Source organism: Pithys albifrons, chromosome 5, assembly GCF_047495875.1.
Source record: "Pithys albifrons albifrons isolate INPA30051 chromosome 5, PitAlb_v1, whole genome shotgun sequence".
Taxonomy (NCBI): Eukaryota; Metazoa; Chordata; class Aves; order Passeriformes; family Thamnophilidae; genus Pithys; species Pithys albifrons.
The window spans coordinates 25,723,889-25,745,966 of NC_092462.1; the positions used below are offsets into that span (position 1 = coordinate 25,723,889).

General features: G+C 36.7%; 1 protein-coding gene across 6 annotated transcripts in view; it reads right to left on the reverse strand.

The window, feature by feature from the left end:
- TBCK (TBC1 domain containing kinase) overlaps nucleotides 1–22,078 on the reverse strand; it is a 106,857-nt gene that overhangs the window by 26,584 nt on the left and 58,195 nt on the right. For all 6 annotated transcript variants that reach the window (XM_071555963.1, XM_071555962.1, XM_071555964.1 and 3 more), the window contains 3 exons: nucleotides 21,328–21,364; nucleotides 19,850–20,011; nucleotides 8,384–8,556 (listed from right to left, as the gene is read on the reverse strand). In XM_071555963.1, coding sequence (XP_071412064.1) covers nucleotides 8,384–8,556; nucleotides 19,850–20,011; nucleotides 21,328–21,364 — 372 coding nt within the window. The remainder of the gene's footprint in view (nucleotides 1–8,383; nucleotides 8,557–19,849; nucleotides 20,012–21,327; nucleotides 21,365–22,078) is intronic.

The following is a 22,078-nucleotide window of genomic DNA, read 5'->3' on the forward strand; positions in this document are numbered from 1 at the left end:
GCTGTAAGTGGCAGGAGGCAGCCACAGCTGTGCACCTGAGCATGTTTGTGTAAACCATTAAGATCCTTGAGTTCACCTCTCCAAAACCTGACTTTGAAAATTTCTCCCAAACTCCATTGCCTTCTAATGCTACAAGAACACCCATAAAAAATGTAATACCAAGTGGACAACTCCTCTCTCCACTATCTAATTGTGCTTATCAGAAGCTGAATAAAACATTAAGGTTTTTATATCTGTGCTAGTTCTAATGAGCATTTTTAGTGTGCTTAGTGTGTTACTCTGAGTGTTACTTCTTACCTAAAGTAAATTCACATAAACTTTGCACTGCTTTTTCATTTTCCTTTTTTTTTTTTAGATTCAGGCTGCTATTTTTTTAAATAAAACATAGGTTATTAAACAAAGTATGAAAAAAGCTGTTACTAAGAAAACCAGTTTGGTTTAGGCTACTAAAAAGACTTATTTCTGCTATAGTACTCCCTCTCAAAGGAGAAACCAAGTCAGTGATAAATCACATGAAAACAAACAAAATAACAACTGTGTCTTCAGCCAGACAGATTGCACTTCAGGACCACCACAGCCTGAAAAATTACTAAAACACCGAGATGTGTAATTTTTTTCTTAACATTCTCCATGCATTGGATGAGCATTAAAAAGAAGCATTTGAAAAATAGCTTAATGCTACTACTCCTCAGTGTGACAAAGCAAATTACTTCTTGCTAAAATTTAGTTAAAACACAAAGCTTTGTTTCAATGGAAAGAAATATTTGCACAACATGAAGTTTTCAAGAATGCAACCATACCACTGAGATCACCCACCAATAATATGTTAACGAAATGGCATCAATCAATGCGGATGGGAAAAGCACAGGTGAAAACCACAGTGCCGCTTTGCAGAGCTCAGACTTGGATTGTCAGATACAGCTGAGGATTGAGTAGGGTTTGGCAGATGTAACACTGGCCAGGCAGACTTCAGAAATCCTGGTTTTACTCCATTTTTCATTTCAATATTCCAATATTCTACTTTGGCAAGGACTAACATCAGACTACGTTACTAGTGCTACCCATAGGCATTTCAGGCAATGTTTTCTCATGGGATACACTGCACAGGGCTTAAGATGGGCATAGAAAGGAAAAAAAGTGTTGCCTCAAAACCAAGCTATTTAATAGCTGTAGCAAACTCGAGAGCACTATTCGTTGTGTTTACTACTTTATTATAGACCCTGCCCATTTTTTGTCTGGTAACCAGCTCATTCATCAGTAAGTTCCACATCTCGAAGAATGATGAAGATACCTGCCATATGCCTTATACTTCCATAGAGTGGCTACTGCTCATAATTTTTTAAGTAAATTTCTTTTCCTCAGAAGTATGGCAAAACTGACCAAAAAACCCTCAACAACAACAAAACAAACAAAGAGAGGAAAAAAAAGAAGCTCCTAATTTTTAAGTGATTGAGGGGAATCAAAGGATATCAAACCTAAAAACTGGTTTTAAAACATCTCCAAATTAAAAAAAATGAAAACAAAAATAACCTTCCCACAAGATGCAGATAGAAGGAACTGGCCAGATATTTTTTTAAAAAATTAATTTTACTGGTACAATTACCACTCTTCCCCTCAGCATGTTTGTTAATCAGTCATGGAATCCCAATTGAGGAAGGTCAAAAAGGTCAAATAACACTCAGCTTTCAACATCAAAGTGGATATAATCACAAAGGCTTGTGAGGAAGGACTGATGGACAATCAGTGAATCCAGAACCTGAGCCTGAGGCTGCAGCAGAGAGCACTCTGGCTGCTTCAGCTGCCCCATTTACATCCACAGCAGATAAACACACCCCTGGGAGGCTTGAAAACCAAGTCTGTGCAAAACATACTTACAATATTTAAAGATGATCTAGAGCGAGTGTCTCACAAACTGTAAAACCCATATAAATAATATTTAGATTATTATAAACATATTCCTTTAATTCTGCCTCAGGTAAGCAGCATACTTGTTTCAATGAATTTACATTCAATTAAAACAATGGCTATTTATATTACATCTTAAAAACAACCTCAACATTCATTAGAGACTTCTAAATTAGTATGTAACATCATGTATTTCCTAAGCCTTGTATTTTGTGTTTTATCCACTCTGGTTAATTGATTTCATGCCTTACCTTCTACTACAAAAAGTCCTAAAATGTAAGAAAACACACTTGTATTTTTAAAACCAATCTGAGTAAAGAAAGTGGTAAAAAAGGCTTCCTTTAGCTAATTTAATCTGAACAACCAAAGCATTGCAAGCAGAGGTTTCCTTATGCTCCCCACTTTCTTGTTGCTGACTGCCTGGCTGATGAGCAGCAATAGAACTTTGAAAAGCTAACCTATACACACAGAAAGTTTTGAAGTCTGTAACAACTCCTAAAAATATTTGCCAGAATGTTATGAGTTTGTGACATGCCTAATTAAAAAGTGATTTGTTTATTCTCTCACAGGAGAGTGACATAAAAAGTGCATTTTAATCAACTCATCTGAAAAAAGACAAGTAAACCCAGGTTGTCATTGAAGCTGTTTGCAGCTACAACCAGAAAAACAGAAGCATCAAAGGCAAATATAAAATAAGATAGAAGCATTAACTCTGATCCTGACCAGTTAATGCTTTGCACTATAGGAACCAAATACAAATTTGAGTAACAGCTTTCTGTTGAGTAGTAGAACAATGAAAGAAGAAACAAAAATAAGTTCCCCACAAAAACAGAAGACAAAACAAACCTGAAATGGGTCAAGGCAGTCAGAAGACCCTTGAGGCAGAATATATATAGAAGCTACTGTGAACAACATGAACAATGCACCATTGCATTTGGACATTTCTTAGCTTGTACACTGCACAGAAACATTACACATGGTGTACACTACTTACCATGATTCTTTTAGAAGAATAAATGGAATTTACACACCAGTTATTTAATGGTCTCATATAAACCCAGACTATACATTTTACATGGGCAAATATATCCTAAGTGCACACAGGAACTCAGAAGCAACCAAGTGCTGCTGTATTTATTGCAAATAGGTCATCTATAAGAAGTCTATCACACAAAGCTATCCTTGATTATCTGCAAAGTAAAGTTATCATCAGGAAACATTGCTTGTGCTATTTTTAATAAAAACAAATGTTTTTCATGTTTGTGCTGTTCAATCAAGCCATTAGGTCATCTTGCTGCTTAGATATTTCTACTACTTCATCAAAAAGGAAAAGGTGAAAGGACTGGTGGCATTTAAATACATGCAAGGATCAATAATGATATAGCAGACCTTTCTCTAGTTGAATGCTTTCATTCCTCAACATCCCTCAGGAACTTCCACCCTTGAAGAGAGGATTGCCAGTAGAAGACCAAGGCAAAGGCATAATTGTATCATCCTCTGGATTTCTGCAAGTTCACCTGCCACACCTGAGCAGATACTTATAATGAAGCTGTAATATTCTCTCCCTTTTATTTAGAATTACACAAGTAGCTGGAGAGAGTGTACATCTACATGTCCATAATGGAGACACAGACACCGCAGACAACTGTTATATGACAGTGTTATTTGTCTCTGTGACTCCTGGACATTCAAGAAAAACACTTTGGAAGTTTCCAGGGTATGAAGGTAAGTTTCTTGAAGAGTAAGAAGAAAAAAAATTATCCATGTGCTGGTAAAGAAAAGTTACAGATACCAAACTGAGTACACTGTAGTGTAAATTCAGTAGTGAATGCAAAGGTTTTTTCTGTTGTTAGTTTTGACGTTTTATCTTTCTCAAAATAAACACGCAAAACCACTTAAGATGTACATTCATCCTCTTTAAAACTATTTCCTCCTTGGGATTTTATCTCAGTAGAAATACGCTTACTGGCCAAAAGAGTAAAAGATTAAGCAACACACAAGACCAGGAGGAAAGAGAGCACCAAAGTCTACTTATGAAGTTGCAAACAAATGTCTCTAAAATGAAAACTAAGTAATGCTAGTGATAAAAAAAAAGTCAAAACAGTTTTGTTTCACTAACTGCTGATTTAGGGAGAAAAATGCACACCCAGGGGGTAAATACTTCTCGTGTTATTATTAACCAAAGCACAGTAACATGCAGATACACACAAATATTTGAGTAGCCAACAAAAAGCACTTAAGGAACAAACTGAAGCAGCTTAGAAGAAAAATACAAAAACAGAGGTAGGGGAGAGCTGGTGTTTACAATTAAAAACACTAAATGCTTACCATTTCAAGAAGTCATAAATTACCTTCAGAAGCAAACTCAGAACTTTGTTCACAAATGCATTGTGTTGTACCCAGCCCACTTTCAAACACAGAGGTGACCCACAAATGTAAGACTGGAGATAGAAATGTAGTGCTAAGTACTTGTCCAAATAATAACCAACTACATAGGCAGGGAAAAGCAAAGCAATTTTTTAAGAGCTAAATGAACAGCAAGGACACAAATGGTGTTTTAGAAAATCCATTAAAGTGTACTGTGAATACCAAAGACTGAACTCAAACTCCACTGCTTCCAACTGGATAAAAAGCTTTCCCATAGTAGCAAACACCAGTAGAAGACATGTTTGGAGAAAGATAAAAAATTGCAAGATTAAGGTTAAAAAAAGCCCAAACAACAAAAACAAAGCATAAAAAAACTCCAAACATGCACCTTTGTGTGTAGTGTATTTAACTAATAATTTAATTTTTTTTTCCAGCAATATTACTCTAATCTCTGAGAAGTGACATCTTATAAAGACAAACATACAAAAGTGGAGAACTGGTCACAGGTGAGAGGTAGGTCATTATTGACTGAGGTTACATGGGACTTTCCAAGTCTGAATTACGGCTCCTGATTGAACCATAACTTGACTTGTATCTATCCATCGCAAAAGCTGAAACACAAAAATAGAGCACATGACAGCAAACACATTTGCAGACTATAATTTAAGATATAAATCATCTTCCTTGTCATTCGAGTGTCCATGAGATTAGTTTCCTCTTTGCTACAGAAAAAGCCTGAGTATGCTCCCATATTTCTGTATAAATCACACAGCTCTGCTCCACATGATGAGCTAAAACCCCCCAAACTATAGCAGTAACCAAGACACTCAATAGAGTTGAGCTTCAAAGGATGTTAAATCTTCAGTTAAGTTGCAGTAAATATTACGTTCTTTGCTGTTAAGTAGAAAGTAGAAATGAAAGAGAATGCAATAGAGGTTCTAGTATTTATTTCTCTCCTTAACATACCAAAACCATTTGCTTAATTTCTTGGAATTTGTGGGATTGATGAGCCTAGTTACCAGCATTATGAACACACAGAACTTCTGGTATGAAATTGAAACTACTATCTCCAAAAAAACACCTAAAAATTTCTCAGGAAATGGAAGAAAATAATCCTGAAAGAACTCTGCTAGATCCAAAAGAAAGTTTTTTCTCTGCTAAAAATACAAATTGTTTTTCTATTTACTAGCTCAGTAGACCATTGCTGCTCTTTCCTGCCTCCCTCTTTGTTACTTCCAAGTGCTTTCACTGTTGCTTGGACATATAAAGGCACAGGAAAATGCTTAGGAATCAGAAGACTTGTCTTTTTACTCCTTTGCCATAACGGTCCGAAAAGCTAGCACATACACAAAAATAATTTTCACTGTTAGCACTGTCAGGCATCTAGCTGAACTGCTAAGAGAGTTTTCTTGACCTGATGGATCAAAGCTCTGGGCAAACCCATCTGAATTCAGTGCTGGACCTGTTTTCTACAGGAATTTGTAACAGATGATTTCCTAAGGTTCTATATGAATTATTCTGTGAATGTGCAACCCTTAGCTTCTTCAGAAAGCCTCTCTACATATCTCTAGAACAGCACAGCAGCAGTTGTATTGGCTACGCTTCCTGTATGATAACAACCAGTATTCTCCTGTAATTTCATTTTTCTTCCCCACTGCCTTTCTATATCCACCTGTTGTTTCTTAAATTCCGTAAGCTCTTTGAAATTTCCTTTTGTTCTGCATTTGCATGTCTACACTTGGACTTGTAGCTAAGGCTTCCAGAAATTACAATAGAAATAAAATAAAAACTAAAGCGAAAAACTAAAAAATGACTGTATATCAAATTCAGCTTTAAGGTCTAAAAAGTAAAGTTTCACTTGAGTCACAACAACACTTCTTTGTTTCTTAGTAGTTAGGAAAAACAAGGGGAAAGACTAAAACCTAATGCAATTCCCCCAACAGATATGGCAGGGCTACATACACTTCCCCTATTGTTGTAACACACTCATGAATGAACTCAGTAGGAGAAAGAGGAAGGAAAAACACCAACAAAGTAAAACTTTAATTTTTAAAAGAGAGTGCCGAGATTTATACTGCTGAGAGGAAGAAAAGGAATAATTTCCCATCAGCATTCTTGAGATGGTGCATTTGACAAGAAAAACAATCATCAGATTTTACTGGAGAGAGAAGAGAAAAACTTTTTGCTAAACTGAGTTATCTATTTAATGCAGTTATTCTCTTGGTCACTAGTTTTCTTTGCCAAGATAAACACAAGATAACTCACATACTCAGAATAACTTGCAGCTGTGGTAGTTTTGGCTTTAGTTTTAGTTTGGCCTTATCTAAGCCTTAGTTTTTAGCAGGCCCAAAGGATGTGACATAGATTAGACGGGACAAGCATCACCTGAATTAAGCAACCAAAGAGGTATTTCATATCATCTGACATCATCAAGAAACATCAAGAAGTATAAAAAGAGAGAGAGAAGGAGTCTCCTTTGGTCTTTGCCTTAGTCCCAGGAGGACGCACTGGGCCATCCCAAATGGGACGGGAGGCCAAGGCCCGGCACCGGCTCACCACTATGTTATCTTAGGGAAGTAAAATGTTTGTTCTTAGTCCTTCTCTCTGTTTAGGTCTGTCTGTGGGGAATTGAGTTCTCCAGAGTGATTTGTAGCTAGAATGGTGGGATTTGTGTTCGATGGGGAGAGGGGAGTTATTTTTTGTTATATCTAACTTGTGTAAGTTTGTGTTATATTGTAGTTTTCTTTTAATTTTCTCTTTTCTGTATAAAGATATATAGTTAGTTTGAGTTTCCAGAGTTTTTTTTCCCTTCCTTTTCTCAGCAGGGGGAAGGAGGCTCTGACACTGTATTGGACAGGTGGCATTTTGCCAGCTCAACCGAAACAGCAGCATCCCTTTTACCTGACATGCCAAGATGGTAAAAGCAGCCAGAGCTGCTGGCATCACTTTCCAGTTCCCCATTTCTCACTGGCAAACTGTTCTCCTTACTGTGTTTTTCCTATGATAAACTGTTTGTAGTTCTGCAGGTAACTTATGGACATTGGTCTGCTGTGGTAAAAAAATACCACAGAACCAAAGAAATAGGAGTTAGGAGAGGCAAGAATACAGCACAAGAAGAAATAATTTTATTGGCCTGTATAACAAAGAAGCCAAAGTTCAAAGCAGGAGAATTACAAAAAACCCACCAAAATCCCGCAACTCATTGAGTTAATTCTCATAGACTGCATTGGATTTTTCATCAAAATTAATGATACAGCAGAGGCTTTAACACTGTGCATTAGCTGACAAGCAGATCAGAATATCTCATGAATATATGTGCTGGTTTAAAGGTAAACCAGCAGGGGAAATGAACTCACCACAAGAGAGATTATAAGTCAGACCTAAAATTTAATAATAATATTACAATAAAAACACTGACACAAAATGGAAATTGCTTTCAACTCACAAAACCCCAGCAGTATAACCCAGTGTCCTGGGGCAAAAACCCAAGGGGGTTTGTCTGCCCTTGTGCTGAGACCCCTGTGGCTCCCCCAAGTCCAGAGCAAAAGGAAATGAAAAACCTGTTGGTGCAGGCAAGGGCTGTGGTCTGGGCGAGAGCGGTGATCTCCTCTTGTTGAGGTCCTGCTGCTTCTCTGGATCCAACAAGAAGTTACCAAAGTCTTCTTACCCACCACTTATGTACCCTCAGGGAGCACCCAGTCCCTCCCCCTGGGCGAGGACTCACACAATGGGTGATTAACTCTGGGAGCCAGGGGGTATTGAACTGTTGATGGCCCATTGGCAGCTCCGCCCCCTCAGGCTGAGTGTGAAGGTGATAATGACTCCCTGGGCAGCTGCTGCTAATGGCCCATTGTCCTTGGGGAATGAATAGAGGGGGTAGAATACACAGCTTTGATCATCCCCCATACAGTGTCAACTGGTCCCTCCTGCTCAACTAGGACAATGTATCAAATCCCTGTGCTTGGAGTGACAGTATAAACGTCAGTTTCTAAGGTTTGGTGGGCATTTTCTTCCTGTTTAAATTTTAAACAGGAAAAAAACCTTACCTGAGGCAGGAGAAACATCATGCAATGTGAACAATTCTCTCCCCTCCAGTTCCCAGGTTACTTACGAGGTCACTTCGAGGTGCTTCCTGATAGTCTGCCGAGAAGCAGGACATGGAGCCCCTTGTGCCGTTGCTCTCGCCGGCTCTCGGAGGCTGCGCATATTGCCGGTACGTGGCACTCTTCGGAGTCCAGCGGAACAGGTTGATTGACTCACGAACACAGCGCTCAATGTCAATCTCTGAAAGGGATTTCATGAAAAAAACAAGAAAGGCAAGTGCAAAAAAAAAAATCAGTAAAGCCAATTATCTTAGCTATGACATTGCTAAATATACACATATCCATCTATACCTTTTTGTCTCTGTCTCATTCAAAGGCCATGTAATTTTCAAAAACATTTTTCCATTAAAAAAAAAAGACTCATTTTTTTATTAAAAACTAGCAGGAATATTTTAAGGATTAACTCTATCCCTAGTTATGTACGTAAATATGTTAAAGAAATGTATCAGAACTTTAAACAATGCAAAGACAGGACAATAACTGAAACCTATTCATTGTAAGGCATCTTCACTAAAAGTCTTTGCAAGTCAGACTGAACTCTTCAGTGTAAGTTCTTGCAGTACACCAAAAGTAGATTTCATGCAGCGTAAAGACATCAGGATTTTTGGATCAACTGAATATCTTACTTGTCATTTAAATACTGCTAAGAGTCAGACTGAAAGCTTTCAGTTACCAAACTTTGCATGGCTGCCTATTTTGACAAAGTTACATGTCGTGCTATCAGTTTGCTGGAAAACAGGAGTTCTGAACCTTGAATTGTACTTGGTGCCAAACATAATGAATTTGCCTTAGTGACTTTTTTAAACAAACAAACAAACAAAAATACAGCCCAAAAATCCAACTAGATATTCACAGTGAAACATTCTGGCTACAAGAGTGAACCACCATGTGTGACAAGATTATTACTCATTTTGGGAGAAAAGCTGGCACCTCTCAAATGGAAAACATCCTAAAATAAGCTGCAGTCAAATAAATAGGAAAACACAATGAAATACATGTGTAAAAGGAAAAAAAAGGAAAACCTATTAGAAATACAATTTTTGCAACACTAGGCATTCTGCATGTATCTATCTTCTAAGAAGATGTAACATAAAACAGCATTCTTTTCTGCCACTATAAAAAGACCAGTTAGTTTTACATCTCCTGTGTGTGGTCTGATGAAGAGAAAAATTATTCTAACTTGCATTTCATGACAAAACTAGTGTATTGTGACAGACACACACCACTGATATACAAACAGTATATCAGCACTTCTGGTGTCTCTTCCAAGTGTCTTGGATGACTCATTTCAACATTCACAATTTAGAATATTAAAGCATCAGCTTCTATGAAGAAAACAGAGGAACTGTAGCCAAGATTTATCTATATATTCCAAACAGATTTGATGCCTTGCCATCACTCTGAGAGTTACTCCAGAAACCTCAGTCATTAGCAGGGTGGTGAGTGAAAGAAGCTGAAGCTTCTGACAGAATATTCCAGCTGGATGAGATTACTGACTTTGTTTAAAATCTGAACGAAGTGATCTACTAATCTCACATTCAAAAAGCTGTCTGTACTCCAGCAGAATACAATCTGCAGCACATGCTTTAATTTCATTGATGACAACAACATGCTGATGTGCCATCTTGCTTCTGAAAATCTGAAAAATCTGAGAGCAAAGCTGTGGCTCACCTAATTTTAATTCTAGCTCTAAAAACTATTTGTGGATGTGAAAGTAAATCACAGTTTTTCTTGACAATATAAGGTTCCCTAGCTACTTGAGATAACAGGTGCCAGAGGTAAATGGACAATGTGATGTCTCAACAGTAACTAACAATATTTCATTGAGAACAACATATTTTTCAAGTATATTCAAATGAAAGGCTATTAGTTATTATAATTCCCAAGGAAAATCCATTCAACTGGAGAGTTTTATATGATTTCTAAATTCAGGCAAAGAGAGGAGATGCCTTTCACTGGTTATTATTCCCAAAGCTCAGAATACACCCTGAAGCATCGTCATTAGAGTTGCGCTTTTTCTACAATTCTGAAGACTCATTTTATCTATAAAAAGTCGAGAATTTCAGTTAAAGACTGTAGGACATTTATGGCGGGGTCGGTTTTGGGGTTTAGTTTGGTTGGGTTGTTTTTTTTTCTCTGTAAAGAGACTGCTATAAACTAAGCTATAATGCTCCTGAGAGTCTTAGCTAAGGAAACATTAGCAGTACTTCTGTAACAAATTATATAAACACAGAATTTAGCCAGTAAATAAAAAAATCTGAACAATAAGTAATAGCATGAGAAACTTTTGGTTTTGAGAGGGTGTAATAGCCTACGTTTATCTGAAACTAAAAACAGAGAACTGGGAGAGAAACAGGAACTCTGTGTGCAGTAAAGCTACAAAAGAGCTAAAAGCAGAAATTGAGACTGACGGTGTTAAACACTGAGACAGGTAGAAATATATTTCCTAGAAACAAGCTCTGTAATTCCAAAAGGTATTCATTTAGAGAAGTGGAAAATGCAGCAATAGGTTTCCCTAAACACAATAATCAGCTCTCACACATCAGAGGGTAAGTAAAAAAAGGTAGGAATTTGTCTGTTGTTCTGTGATTTTTGACTGGTTTCTCATCTCTTCTAAGCATTTTAGAAGGTCAGTGGCCATGGCTGAAAATGAATTTTCACAGAACAAAAGCAAACTTTAAATGGTTTGTGAGGGAGGCAGTCAAAAGCTTAATACCAAGTTACGGTCTGTGGTTTAATTGATCTGCTTCTAAATAATGCAAAACAAAACCAAAACAAGGCTATTGTGGTTTCCACTAATAACAGTAATAATAAGAAAAGCCTCCACAGCACCCCCTCCACCCCTTCCCAAGAACATGTGTGAACCATAGGCACTTGCATGGATATATATAGGAGCAGTCAACATTTAGCACCCATAAGGGAGACAAGACCATTGGGAGTGAAAGAATTTACTTGAAGACCTTACATTCCTTTTCTAAGAACAATTACCTTCAGGATACTGGAATTTAAGACTACATTAAACTGGTATAAATATTTACAGAATCTTTATTAGTCACATTGCATAAACAGGCTTCACACTTGAGTAACCTTCAAGCCTGTCTTCATCATTTGTTTGAAATTTCGGTTTAAGAAAAATCACTTCCTGTCAGTAACTAAAATGCAATGCAATCTCTTGCAGCCTTGTTGGATAAGATCTTTTCTTCCCCTTTTGGCTAATAAGTAAGGGTCTGCTGTGCTAACCTTCAGTCCTGATTTCTTCCCATGTCCTTTCAAATTATGTGACAAATGAGTCAGTCTCTGGTGAAATGTCCATCTTTTGTTATCGCACCAGGACTCTGAATTCACACAGTATTAATCCTGCTTGTACTCTTCCTACTCCCAAGTAACTGTTACAAGCCATAAAACATCAGAGCTTACAGATTATTTAAAACACATCACTGCTATGTCAGAAGCATAAATATATCCAGGCAGTGGTCTAGATTCCTGAACGGGATTCTGAACAAATGAACAGAGACGACTTCCCCAGGATATGAGAGTACTTGAAAAGTGCAAACAACTTAGAAGAACATCCTTCTGAGAGCAGCCTCTGCATACATCTCCAGGCATCAGCATGAAGTTAACAAAAACATTTAGAAAGGATGAGAAGGGCATGCTCACTCATGGAGATGTACATGTAACATCTCTGTGCTCTCCAAGGTCCCAAGGTGTTTTGTGGTTTAAAAAGGATGTGCCTTCTGTTTCTATCAATACAAATTCCTTCACTGGAAAATCTGAAATAAAAATGTGCTGACATAACACGGTGTCATTAACTGTGAAGTGTGCACTGAAAAAATTTAAGCCTGACTTTAAACATAACACAAATACTATAAAAATAAGTTATCACTTCAAAATTTAGAACAAGAAAGAAGTAGATTGCACTTGAAAGAGATGTTGAAAAAGCATCTGTTTAAATGCAATACACCTGTGACAAAAGCACATAGAAGTTTTATTTTTACAACAAAACCAGATGTGCACATGTCATTCACAGCAAGTGAAGGAAAGAAATGGAGAAAAATGGAACCTGAATGGTTCTTTCACAATGAAAATGTACACAGACCAAGTCTTTGTGTGCAGTTAATCAATTCCAGGGCCCTTTCCTGGGGTAACAGGAGACCAGTTAAGAAATTCAGCCAAAATAAACCGCTTCTGCATTTTGGGAAAAGCCCAGAATTATGAGCTTGGTTTGACCTCTCCATCACAAATACTTTATTGCTACTCTGCCAGGCAACATCAGCTTTCACCACATAGCCACATAAATAGACCAGAAAATCTCTGTGCTATAAAAGGTGTGAAGATGAATAGGTCAGTCACTTCCATTTCCTGATTCCTGCTCTTAGAAGAAACAGAGGCGAAAGACCATAAATTCTTTCTTTTTTCTGAGGTCATACAAATAAATACACTGAGTCTGCATATTTGAAAGGACAAATCTAGGAAGAGAAGTGACATTTCTGTCCAATATCTCTGTATCTATTAGTGTTAGAAAGTTATTATAAACTAAAAGGTCACTGCAAAATTATTGTATTTCACACATTACAGGATAGTTGTGTGACTTTGTTGTTTTGTGGACAGCAACAGAGGGAAGCAGCAGAGGAAACACTATGAATTATTCCCTGAGACATTAGACTGCATAAAGGGCAAACTTGCACCCTTTCTTTACTCATGATTGTAAAAATTGCTCTGACTCAGCAGTTCAGTGAAAAGGTTTAATAAAGTGTGCCTTCCAGTATGGAAATGTGATGCTGTCCTGCACTGAGAAAGATGAGCAGGGAAGACATAGAATGCCAAGTGACTGTACAAAGTGTAAAGCTTTACTGTTAGTGAATCACCAAATGCCACTTGCTATGTCTTATTGAGAAATAAGACAGAAACAGATTACATGAAGTCTGTAATGTTGGCTAAGCTCCATCAGAAAAGCATTTTTCTAAAATATTGTTATGAGTTGTTCCAGGGCTGTTTAACAGCAAACATTCTACAAACTAACAAAATGATTAAGACATCTGAACGAGCCCTACCACAGTGTAGGACACTGGCCAACAACAGAAGCACAGGCATTCAGACTATATAATGGAAATAGATGGAGGCTAATATGCAAAACCCAAGAGATACAGAAGGAAAAGTAAAGCAGCTCAGCAGAAGAATAGACATTATTTCACAGGTAGATAATAACCATCTACAGAAGATACATAAAAGGAGATGTTCACAAAATTGCAGGAATCAGCTCAGAGGAAAGATTTGAAAGTTTGAAACATGTGGAGGTGAGGAACTTGTGGTGCCACCAACACCACATCCAACAACATTCAATTTTTGAAGGAAAAACACTGCTTTTTGGCTTTTATATGTTGTATGATTTGTTACAGTATTTGCTAAGTATCTGTTGAGTCAGTTTTAGAATCTGAAATGCCAGTGAAACTCACCTTCTTTATCCTAAATCTGTGTTTCACAGAAATAATATGCAAATACTGAAACTCAGCATGAAGAGAGATCATGCTGTTTCAGGTTTCCATCTGGGTGGTAACTATGAGCTACTTCTGTTATTTGTCAGGCATAACAGATATGAACTTGTTAAAAATCTGCAGTCAGAAATCCTGACCAGGCCAAACGCTTGTAAAACTCATGACTCTCCAAAGAGTCGTAAGTAGAAGACCTTTATATTAACATAGCTCTCCTCCTGTTAGCCTTCAGGATATTCTTAGGGAAATAATATGAAGGAACTCAGATTTTTGATTTTTAAAAATAAGACAAAAACTCAAACAATCTTGAAAAGGAGTACCTATTGCCATGAGAAAAGGATGAAAGCCTCTAATTTGACTCATTCATTCGAGATCAATGATGGAAAACCTCTGGGTAAATACAAACAAAATATCTAGATGTGCCAAATGAATATCTTGAACCATGTAATGCTCTCAACCTGCCACAGCAAGCAACATCTTATTCAAGGCTGAAATGTTATTTCCCACAAATACAGCAACTGTAAACAGGAAGGATAATATCTGTCCTGCTTATGTACCTATGCTTAAAACTGCTTTCATTTCTAAAGAAATACTCTCGCCATTTGGCACTACAGTAGGTAACACTGAGATCCAAAACTTCCAGTGTTTACCAAATAGTGAAGTCTATGTTAGTGTTACACATTGCAAAGCTAATAGCTTTAAGTAACTAACATCAAGCCAACCTTGTCAGTATACATTTCTAAGTTATTTAAAGCTTGCTGCATAATTACCCTATTCATCAGCTGAGAAAAAAGTTTGCCCTATTCTGTGAAAAAGCTAACACTCCTCACTTGAGTTTATACACGAAAGCATTTAAGTACATTCAAGATTTTTTTAAGATTGTCGTTTCATTTCTACATTCCCAGCAGCCAAGTTTGTGGTTTATACCCTATCAGCTTACATGATTGCTGAATTAAGTTTCCTTAGAGTTGTGCTATGCTTTTTTTTCAGCATAAAGACTGAAGAACCAGCAAGAAACTGCCTAGCTCCTTTGATTGCTCTGAAGCCAAATGCAACGTGGCCAGCCTATCCCCTACAGACGCATGTCTGGACTTTGTAAATTTTTGCAAGGACAGAGGTTTCACTGGACACATCCCTGAAGGCTACTTAGACCACTTATCATAGTTTTCACAATACAGGCAGAATTCAGTTTATCCCAGTTGGGATATCTGTCCTTCTCCTACCTCCAAGTTTTGCCCTTCAATACTGAGTGTAATCCTGAAATTTATTCCAAGCTTGCAATATCAACAAAGCCTCAGTTTTAGGTACAAACCCTGCTCTAGTTCTCCATGTTTAGTTTTGGTCTTCTACTTGTCTTTTTGTTGCTTTCTACTAAACTCCAGTTTTAAGTATATTAAGAACAAAGAGTTTGGACAGACAGAATCAAAAGCCTAATGCAGATTTATAAAGGCAAGATTTTATGAGGAAATGTTATGTGAAAGTGAACCAAAAGGAACTGACAGCTATACCAAAGTATGGGAACACTGAGAATTCACTTAAAACAGACCTCATTTCTCAGTCCTCATTTTGACAGATTTTTCTAGCCCTTAGCCTACGTTGCCATTCCAATTGTGTATTAAGTAGTTGTGTGTATCTCTATTACACTGCTTGATAGACACCCTCCAAATAAATCTATCATCACAGAGAGATGTGCTGCTAATTTACATTTTAATCAAGAAATTTTATAAATGCATTATTTGTGTAGTTGTGTCCTCAACTGACAGAGAACTAAAGATTATTGAGCAGGCCAATTATATCTGTACTGGCAAACACACTCAGCACAGGCAAATTATAGACAGATTTCTGCACTTGATCAAGAGAAGCCAGTTGATGTAATTTTTTTGGACTTCAGTAAAATTTTCAATACTGTGTCTCACAGGATCCTTCTGGACAAAATGTCCAGCACAGCTGGATAAACACATAATGTGGTGGGTGAGCACAGAGGGTGATAGCGAATGGGGTAACATCAGACTGGTGACCCGTCACTAGTGGGGTTCCACAGGGCTCCATCTGAGGCCTTGTGCTCTTCAACATCTTCATAAATGACTTGTACACAGGACTGGAAGGGATACTAAGCAAGTTTGCACACAATACAAAATTGGAAGGAGCTGTTGACTCCCTCGAAGGTTGAGAGACCCTGCAAAGAGACCTTGACAAATTAGAGGGCTGAGCAATCACCAACGGTATGAAGTTCAACAAGGGAAGTGCCGGATTCTGCATCTGGGATGGAGCAAGCTTGGATATACAGACAGACTGGGGACTGAGATGCTGAAAAGCAGTCCCATGGAAAGAGACCTGGGGGTCCTGGTCAATAGCAAGTTGAATGAGTATCAGCAGTGCCCTGGCAGCCAGGAGGGTAACTGTGTCCTGGGGGCCATCAGACACAGCATCACCAGCCAGTCAAAGGAAGGGGATTGTCCCGCTCTGCACTGCGGTGGCCTCACCTTGGATACTGTGTGCAGTTTTGGGCACCGCAATATAAGAAAGATACTAAGCCATTAGAAGCAGTGGGTAATGAACTTAGTAATTAAGTCAGGCTACAATAGTAATGATTTCTGAGTTTAATAATGGACATTATCACACAAGTTTACAGCAAAATTCTAAAGACTAAGATATAAGTAAAACCGGAAGTTTTAAAGTAAAATTATACAGTAGGTCCTCAATGCATAAAAGTCTTTGGGGTTATAAATTTGCTGATACACGAGATTTAGACATATCCAACTGGCTGAGTACAAGCCAGCACCAGTCTGAAAGCAGAGTCCTGTCTCAGTAATCTCATCACAGTAGTGCCAACCTTACTATCCTCATTTTCCTGCCACATTCCGTTACATGTCAGACTTCTACGAAATCAAAGGTCTTGGATCTCTCTGCATCTCCTGAATAAGACAAAATTTACTTAATCTCTAAACTACACATAAAACATCAGCAGTGATTCCAAGGTTGGTTTTGTTTGTCTGTCTCAAATCGTACCTAAATCTTCTCTGGTATTTATATTGTTTGAATAAAATTCATACTTAACAAAGCTTCTTAAACACAAGGAAAAATATATGAAAGTACAAATGGAAGAGAATTTAAAGAAAGAAACCACCTTGGGGTAGTAACTTCCTAAACAATCTAATTCTATTTAAGTTTTAGCTGTTGCTTATATGTCCCCTTTATACAGCCCCCATGAGAAATGAACACACATTTGTGGCTACAGAAAAGGGATTTTCCAGCATTCTTAAATTTTGTCAAATTCTTCAAATAAGTTTCCTACTATGCTAGGACATTTTTAAACTATATAAACATAAACTAAATTTCAAATAGAGCTCCCAAAAATAGCAAGTAATGCCCAATTGTATTGACTTTATAGATAAAATATGGCCAAAGCTTTGAGACAAGGACTGGAAAGGGTTTTCAGAATCAAGTAATCAATAATGACATGATACTGTTTCTTTTTTCTCACATCATTAACTTTTTTAAAAAGTAATTGAATCTGTGTTATATATTGTTATATACTGTGAACTGGAAATAAAGCAGTGGGGTTTTGTTTGTTTTGTAAAAACACATCTTAAAAAAAATGTTCCACAAAGTTGCAAGATTGTACTGAAAAGCAAGTTACTTTCACTGGAAGCCTGAAATAACCCAATCCAGTGCACAGAAAGCTTAAAAATCACAGAGTTTCAGACTGTTGAGCAACAATTGATTTTAGATTAAAATTATCATAGATGTTTTGAACAAATAATCCTTTCCTGGGGATGACTCAGTTTTAGTTGAAGGTTGTTTGTAAATTACTTCTGGGAAATTCTCAGCCTTGGCACACAATTTATTGTAACCAAAATAACATAAGTCTTGTTTGGAAGACACAACTGACATAAAGCATAATTAGTCACTACTTCTTAACCAGAAATAAGATTTGGGTCAGAAAGATAAGGCACAAGGCTATGACAATTACAGGTTCAAAAAATTACTGATTAAGCTAGACCAATAACATTAAGTCACACTAGAATTATATTCCATCCTCATTCTTTTTTTCCATTACTAGTCTTACTAGTAGTATTTTATGATATGCTTTAGATTAATCTCACAATATTCAACTGTGCCACTGCTGTCATCCTAAATATCACAGACATCACTGATGTTAAAAAAAATATAGATCTTTTCAGAAATTGGCATTTCGTACCAGAGTACTAACAAAGTTGTCGTCAACTAAAACCAGAACAACATATGTACATTGTAACAGTACAGATTATAGTGAATTAATTTTATTATATAAACAGGTATGTATTATGAGAACTAACGTGTTCTTGCAGATGATCTCAGCATAAAGTACTTTAATTGTCAGTAAATCAGCTGGATAAACACAAATTGGAATCTGTACGCGAGCACCCCCTACAGAAAAAACAATTATGGAGAACTGAGCTTAAGCAAGGAAATAAGTTAAACATTAATGAATTTATATTTAACTGAGACATACAGCTAACAAATGGGGGATGAGAAGAAGGGGAGAGAGACCACCTTTTAGTTTAGCACTCACATTTCAGCCCTTTGAAGATATCCAGTTAAATTTAATATGAGCATTTGAAATGACTAAGCATATAGACTGAAAATGAAAAAGCCGCATTATAAAGAATGGCCTAATTAAATTTCTTATAAACAATAATATAGTAGCAAATGAATTGCACTAAACCAGTAAGTGGTGACAAGTAAAACTGAAATCCAGACCCATGTGAAAGGGTACACAGTGCGAGACAGCACTTGTGATAACAGCATTTAAAGAAATCACAGAGCTTCATTTATGACAACTCACTGAACTTCTGAGAGACTGATTTATGCAACTATGAACACAGCCTCAGCTTGCTTGCTGCCATATCCTAGACTACTGCTGACCTCTGTAAACTCTTCAGTAGTGAAGACTGCAACACTTAACAAGATGCTTTCAACTTAAATGCTTCTCTGAACAACATTGACTCCTTTGGTTCTTCTGAAGAATGACTTCTGTTTCAATAAATTATGAATTACTGAATTGCACACATGGTGTTCAAACACAGCCCACTACATCTATAATTAGCCCAGGAATTACTCAGAAGTTGAAGTTATCTAAAGAAAACCCACACAAATGAACAGTGCCACCTCTTAATGAACATCTCTATTATGTTAATAAGATCCTAGGTTAGAGAGAGAGAGTTAATATAAGAACATAAGCATGTTCTGAGTGCAGTAGCCTTCCTATTCATGTGTTACTACAAATTAAAACACATCTTTCAGTTGACATGGCTTGCTTAGTTCAAAAGCATTCTATTCTCTCACTACATACTTGCTCAGAAAGAGGATCCAATCTTCATGGTTATCAGCAATTCTTTTTCTTATCTGATGCAACTCTTGAATGTACGGAGAGGTAACCACCTCCCACTGAACAAGGATACAGAGCTTCTGCACAATGATCATGCAGCCTCTGATATCATTTGGGAAGTTCTTCAAAGAGCTTTAAATTTCAAATGGAAATTCATACATACAGCAATTCCAGTGGCTTCTTATACTGCCTTACCTGATCTATTTACATTGATTGCTTCCACAGAAGAAGTTTAACTATGTTTGAAAGAAAAACAGGCTAGTACTAGCATCAAAGTGGTAAAACACTATTCAGAACAACACTAAATTCACTTAAAAAATTTCTTATCAACTGGATTGTTTCTATATGTCTACAAAAAGTTGGTTATGAATTATTTTTGATTGTTTTAAATTTCACAACAAAATACTCCAACCTTTACCTGGAAATAACAAGCTTACTGAATTCTTGTTGATGACAGCAAAAATACTTCAACAAACTACAACAAACTGTAGTTAAGACCTACACACTTTGGTAGTGAGTTTGCCTAAATCTACCATGATTTCAAAACATACATTCACATGCTTTATGCAGTGACCCGCTGGGAAGGCAGAAGGAAGAAGGAGTTTTTGCTGTACCTGGCAAATCTGAAAAAAGGAGAATGCATTCATTGAATCCATTAGCCAGAAGACGATCCCTCAGCTGCTGAAGGATGGCAACTCCAATACAGAATGGGAAGGAGGAATTTCCAAGCAGTAACGTATCCCACAAGTGAAAAATTTTGTGCAAAGGAAAGACATCTGCATGATGAATAAGCACAATTAGAAAACCCCTATAAGCATATACACACATTCACAGTGTTAATGAACTGCCTATATACTTTTTTCATTTCCCATTTTAGAGTTATTTCTTTTCTAAATGGGAGCAAAAAGGACTCAGCCTGTTTAGATTGTATTTGTCTTTATTCTGGAAATTATCACTGTCTTCTTTCATGAATGAATACTTGGTTTTCCTATTTCAAGCTTAAGCAAAGTTTAGGTAATTTTTTTTCTTTTGGTACAGCACAATTAAGCATTAGAACATGCATATCAATTTTTCATGGTATGAAGACACTAATGAGTTAATCAATATGATCAACTATTTACAATTAGACAAAAAAATTAGCAGAATAAAGCAAAAACTGGCAGATTAAAGGAAAGACAAGGAGAAAGGCCTATTAGAATAGCAAGATTTTACATATAAAGCTGAAGGTGACTCTTAATATAAACTATCCTCCAACTAAATAGTTCAAGATTTTATTGCAGTTGATTGCCATAGAAATCATCTCCTTGGTTTTCCAAATGTGGTGATTGTCATTAAAGTTACAGAAAGAGAAACCAGTGCTTTAGTCAGGACCTTTAGAAATTGCAATCAAAAATCTCACATTAAATTCTTTGATATTTCATCAGAGAAATAACTTATTAGCTCTTTTAATTTTGCCACTTTTTAAAAAATTTAAATTAAAAGTCTGCACATGTTGACGTGACATAAAAAAACCCCAGAGATCTTTAAGGAAAGAAGTTTTTAAATTACTTTTATAGACTTTATTAATTTTGTCCTCTTTAATTAAAACCTCAACAAATCATAAAATTCTTTTTGTTCCTAACATACATACACATATGGCAAACTAGTGCTACTAGAATAACAGTGTGTTTAAGTGCAATTAAAAAAACTTCTTTTGATGATCTTCAAAAACAGTTACTCTCGCACTATTTGTGTGATGGCAGGAGATGCTGGTGTGGTTTGGTTTTGTTTTTTTAATCTATTGCTGTATCTTTTGCCAGTAGACCATCAGCTTCTTTTGCATACAACCTAAATATTCCATGTGTAATAACATCCAGTTCAAATTTAATATAATAATTAAAACCCCCAGAAATGCTAACTATTGCCAAACCAGGCAGACAGTAAGTGACAGGCACTTTTGAGTTTCAAACCAGAACACATCCGGGCAAATTACAAGCATACTACTAAATTACATATCATACCAATTAGGAAAGCTTTAGCTGAAAATGTGAGAAACAATATGCTTAAGAAATAGAAGAATGTTTAACCAGACAATAAAGAAAAGCATACTCACGTGTAAACATTGTAAGAAACCAAGGTATTGCATAAAGCTGCAAAAGATGGTGATGGAGGGAAGAAAACAAATAAGTGTTTTGAGAACTAATGTTGTCTGCCAAATACATTAAAAATTGCTTATTTCATATGAATGTATTTAAAATGGAAAACTGCATCAGTGTTGGATCCACTACCACACAACTCTTAGCCCCTCAGAAGCTTTTTCCATTCCCCAGCCCCAGTTCTCTGGTCTTTCAGTTTGTGATACTGTATCAAAAAAAATCACCACTCCCACTAGGCTTGTGTTTGTGAAAAAATAACCCCCAAAGTCTTAAAGAACTAAACCACCTGCTCTATTAACCTATTAAAATTCTCACTAAGCTAAGCAAAGATTAGCCAAGGATGCCTGGAAAAGTATAAACCGACTTGATTCAATATGTATTTCTGACTACAGAAAAAAATGGTTTTATATAAAGAACTAAGAGCACAAATCACAATATCCAAGGGAAAAAATAACCAGATCTGACTTTTTCTTCTCTGTTGGTATTTATTAACATGTATATTTCTCAGTGAAGGAACTAAGAACAGTTTCATTCTCAAAAGTAGTGTCAGTTATTAACACGTTAAGCATTTATGTAGTTCTGCTCTGAGCTTTAAAGGCATCCAATGATGTCCTGCTTCAGACCTTACACCGCTACAAGACTGCCTAAAAATCTGCTGCTCCCAGCTACAGAAAACCTTTAACTTCTGCAAACTTTTGTACTCATGGC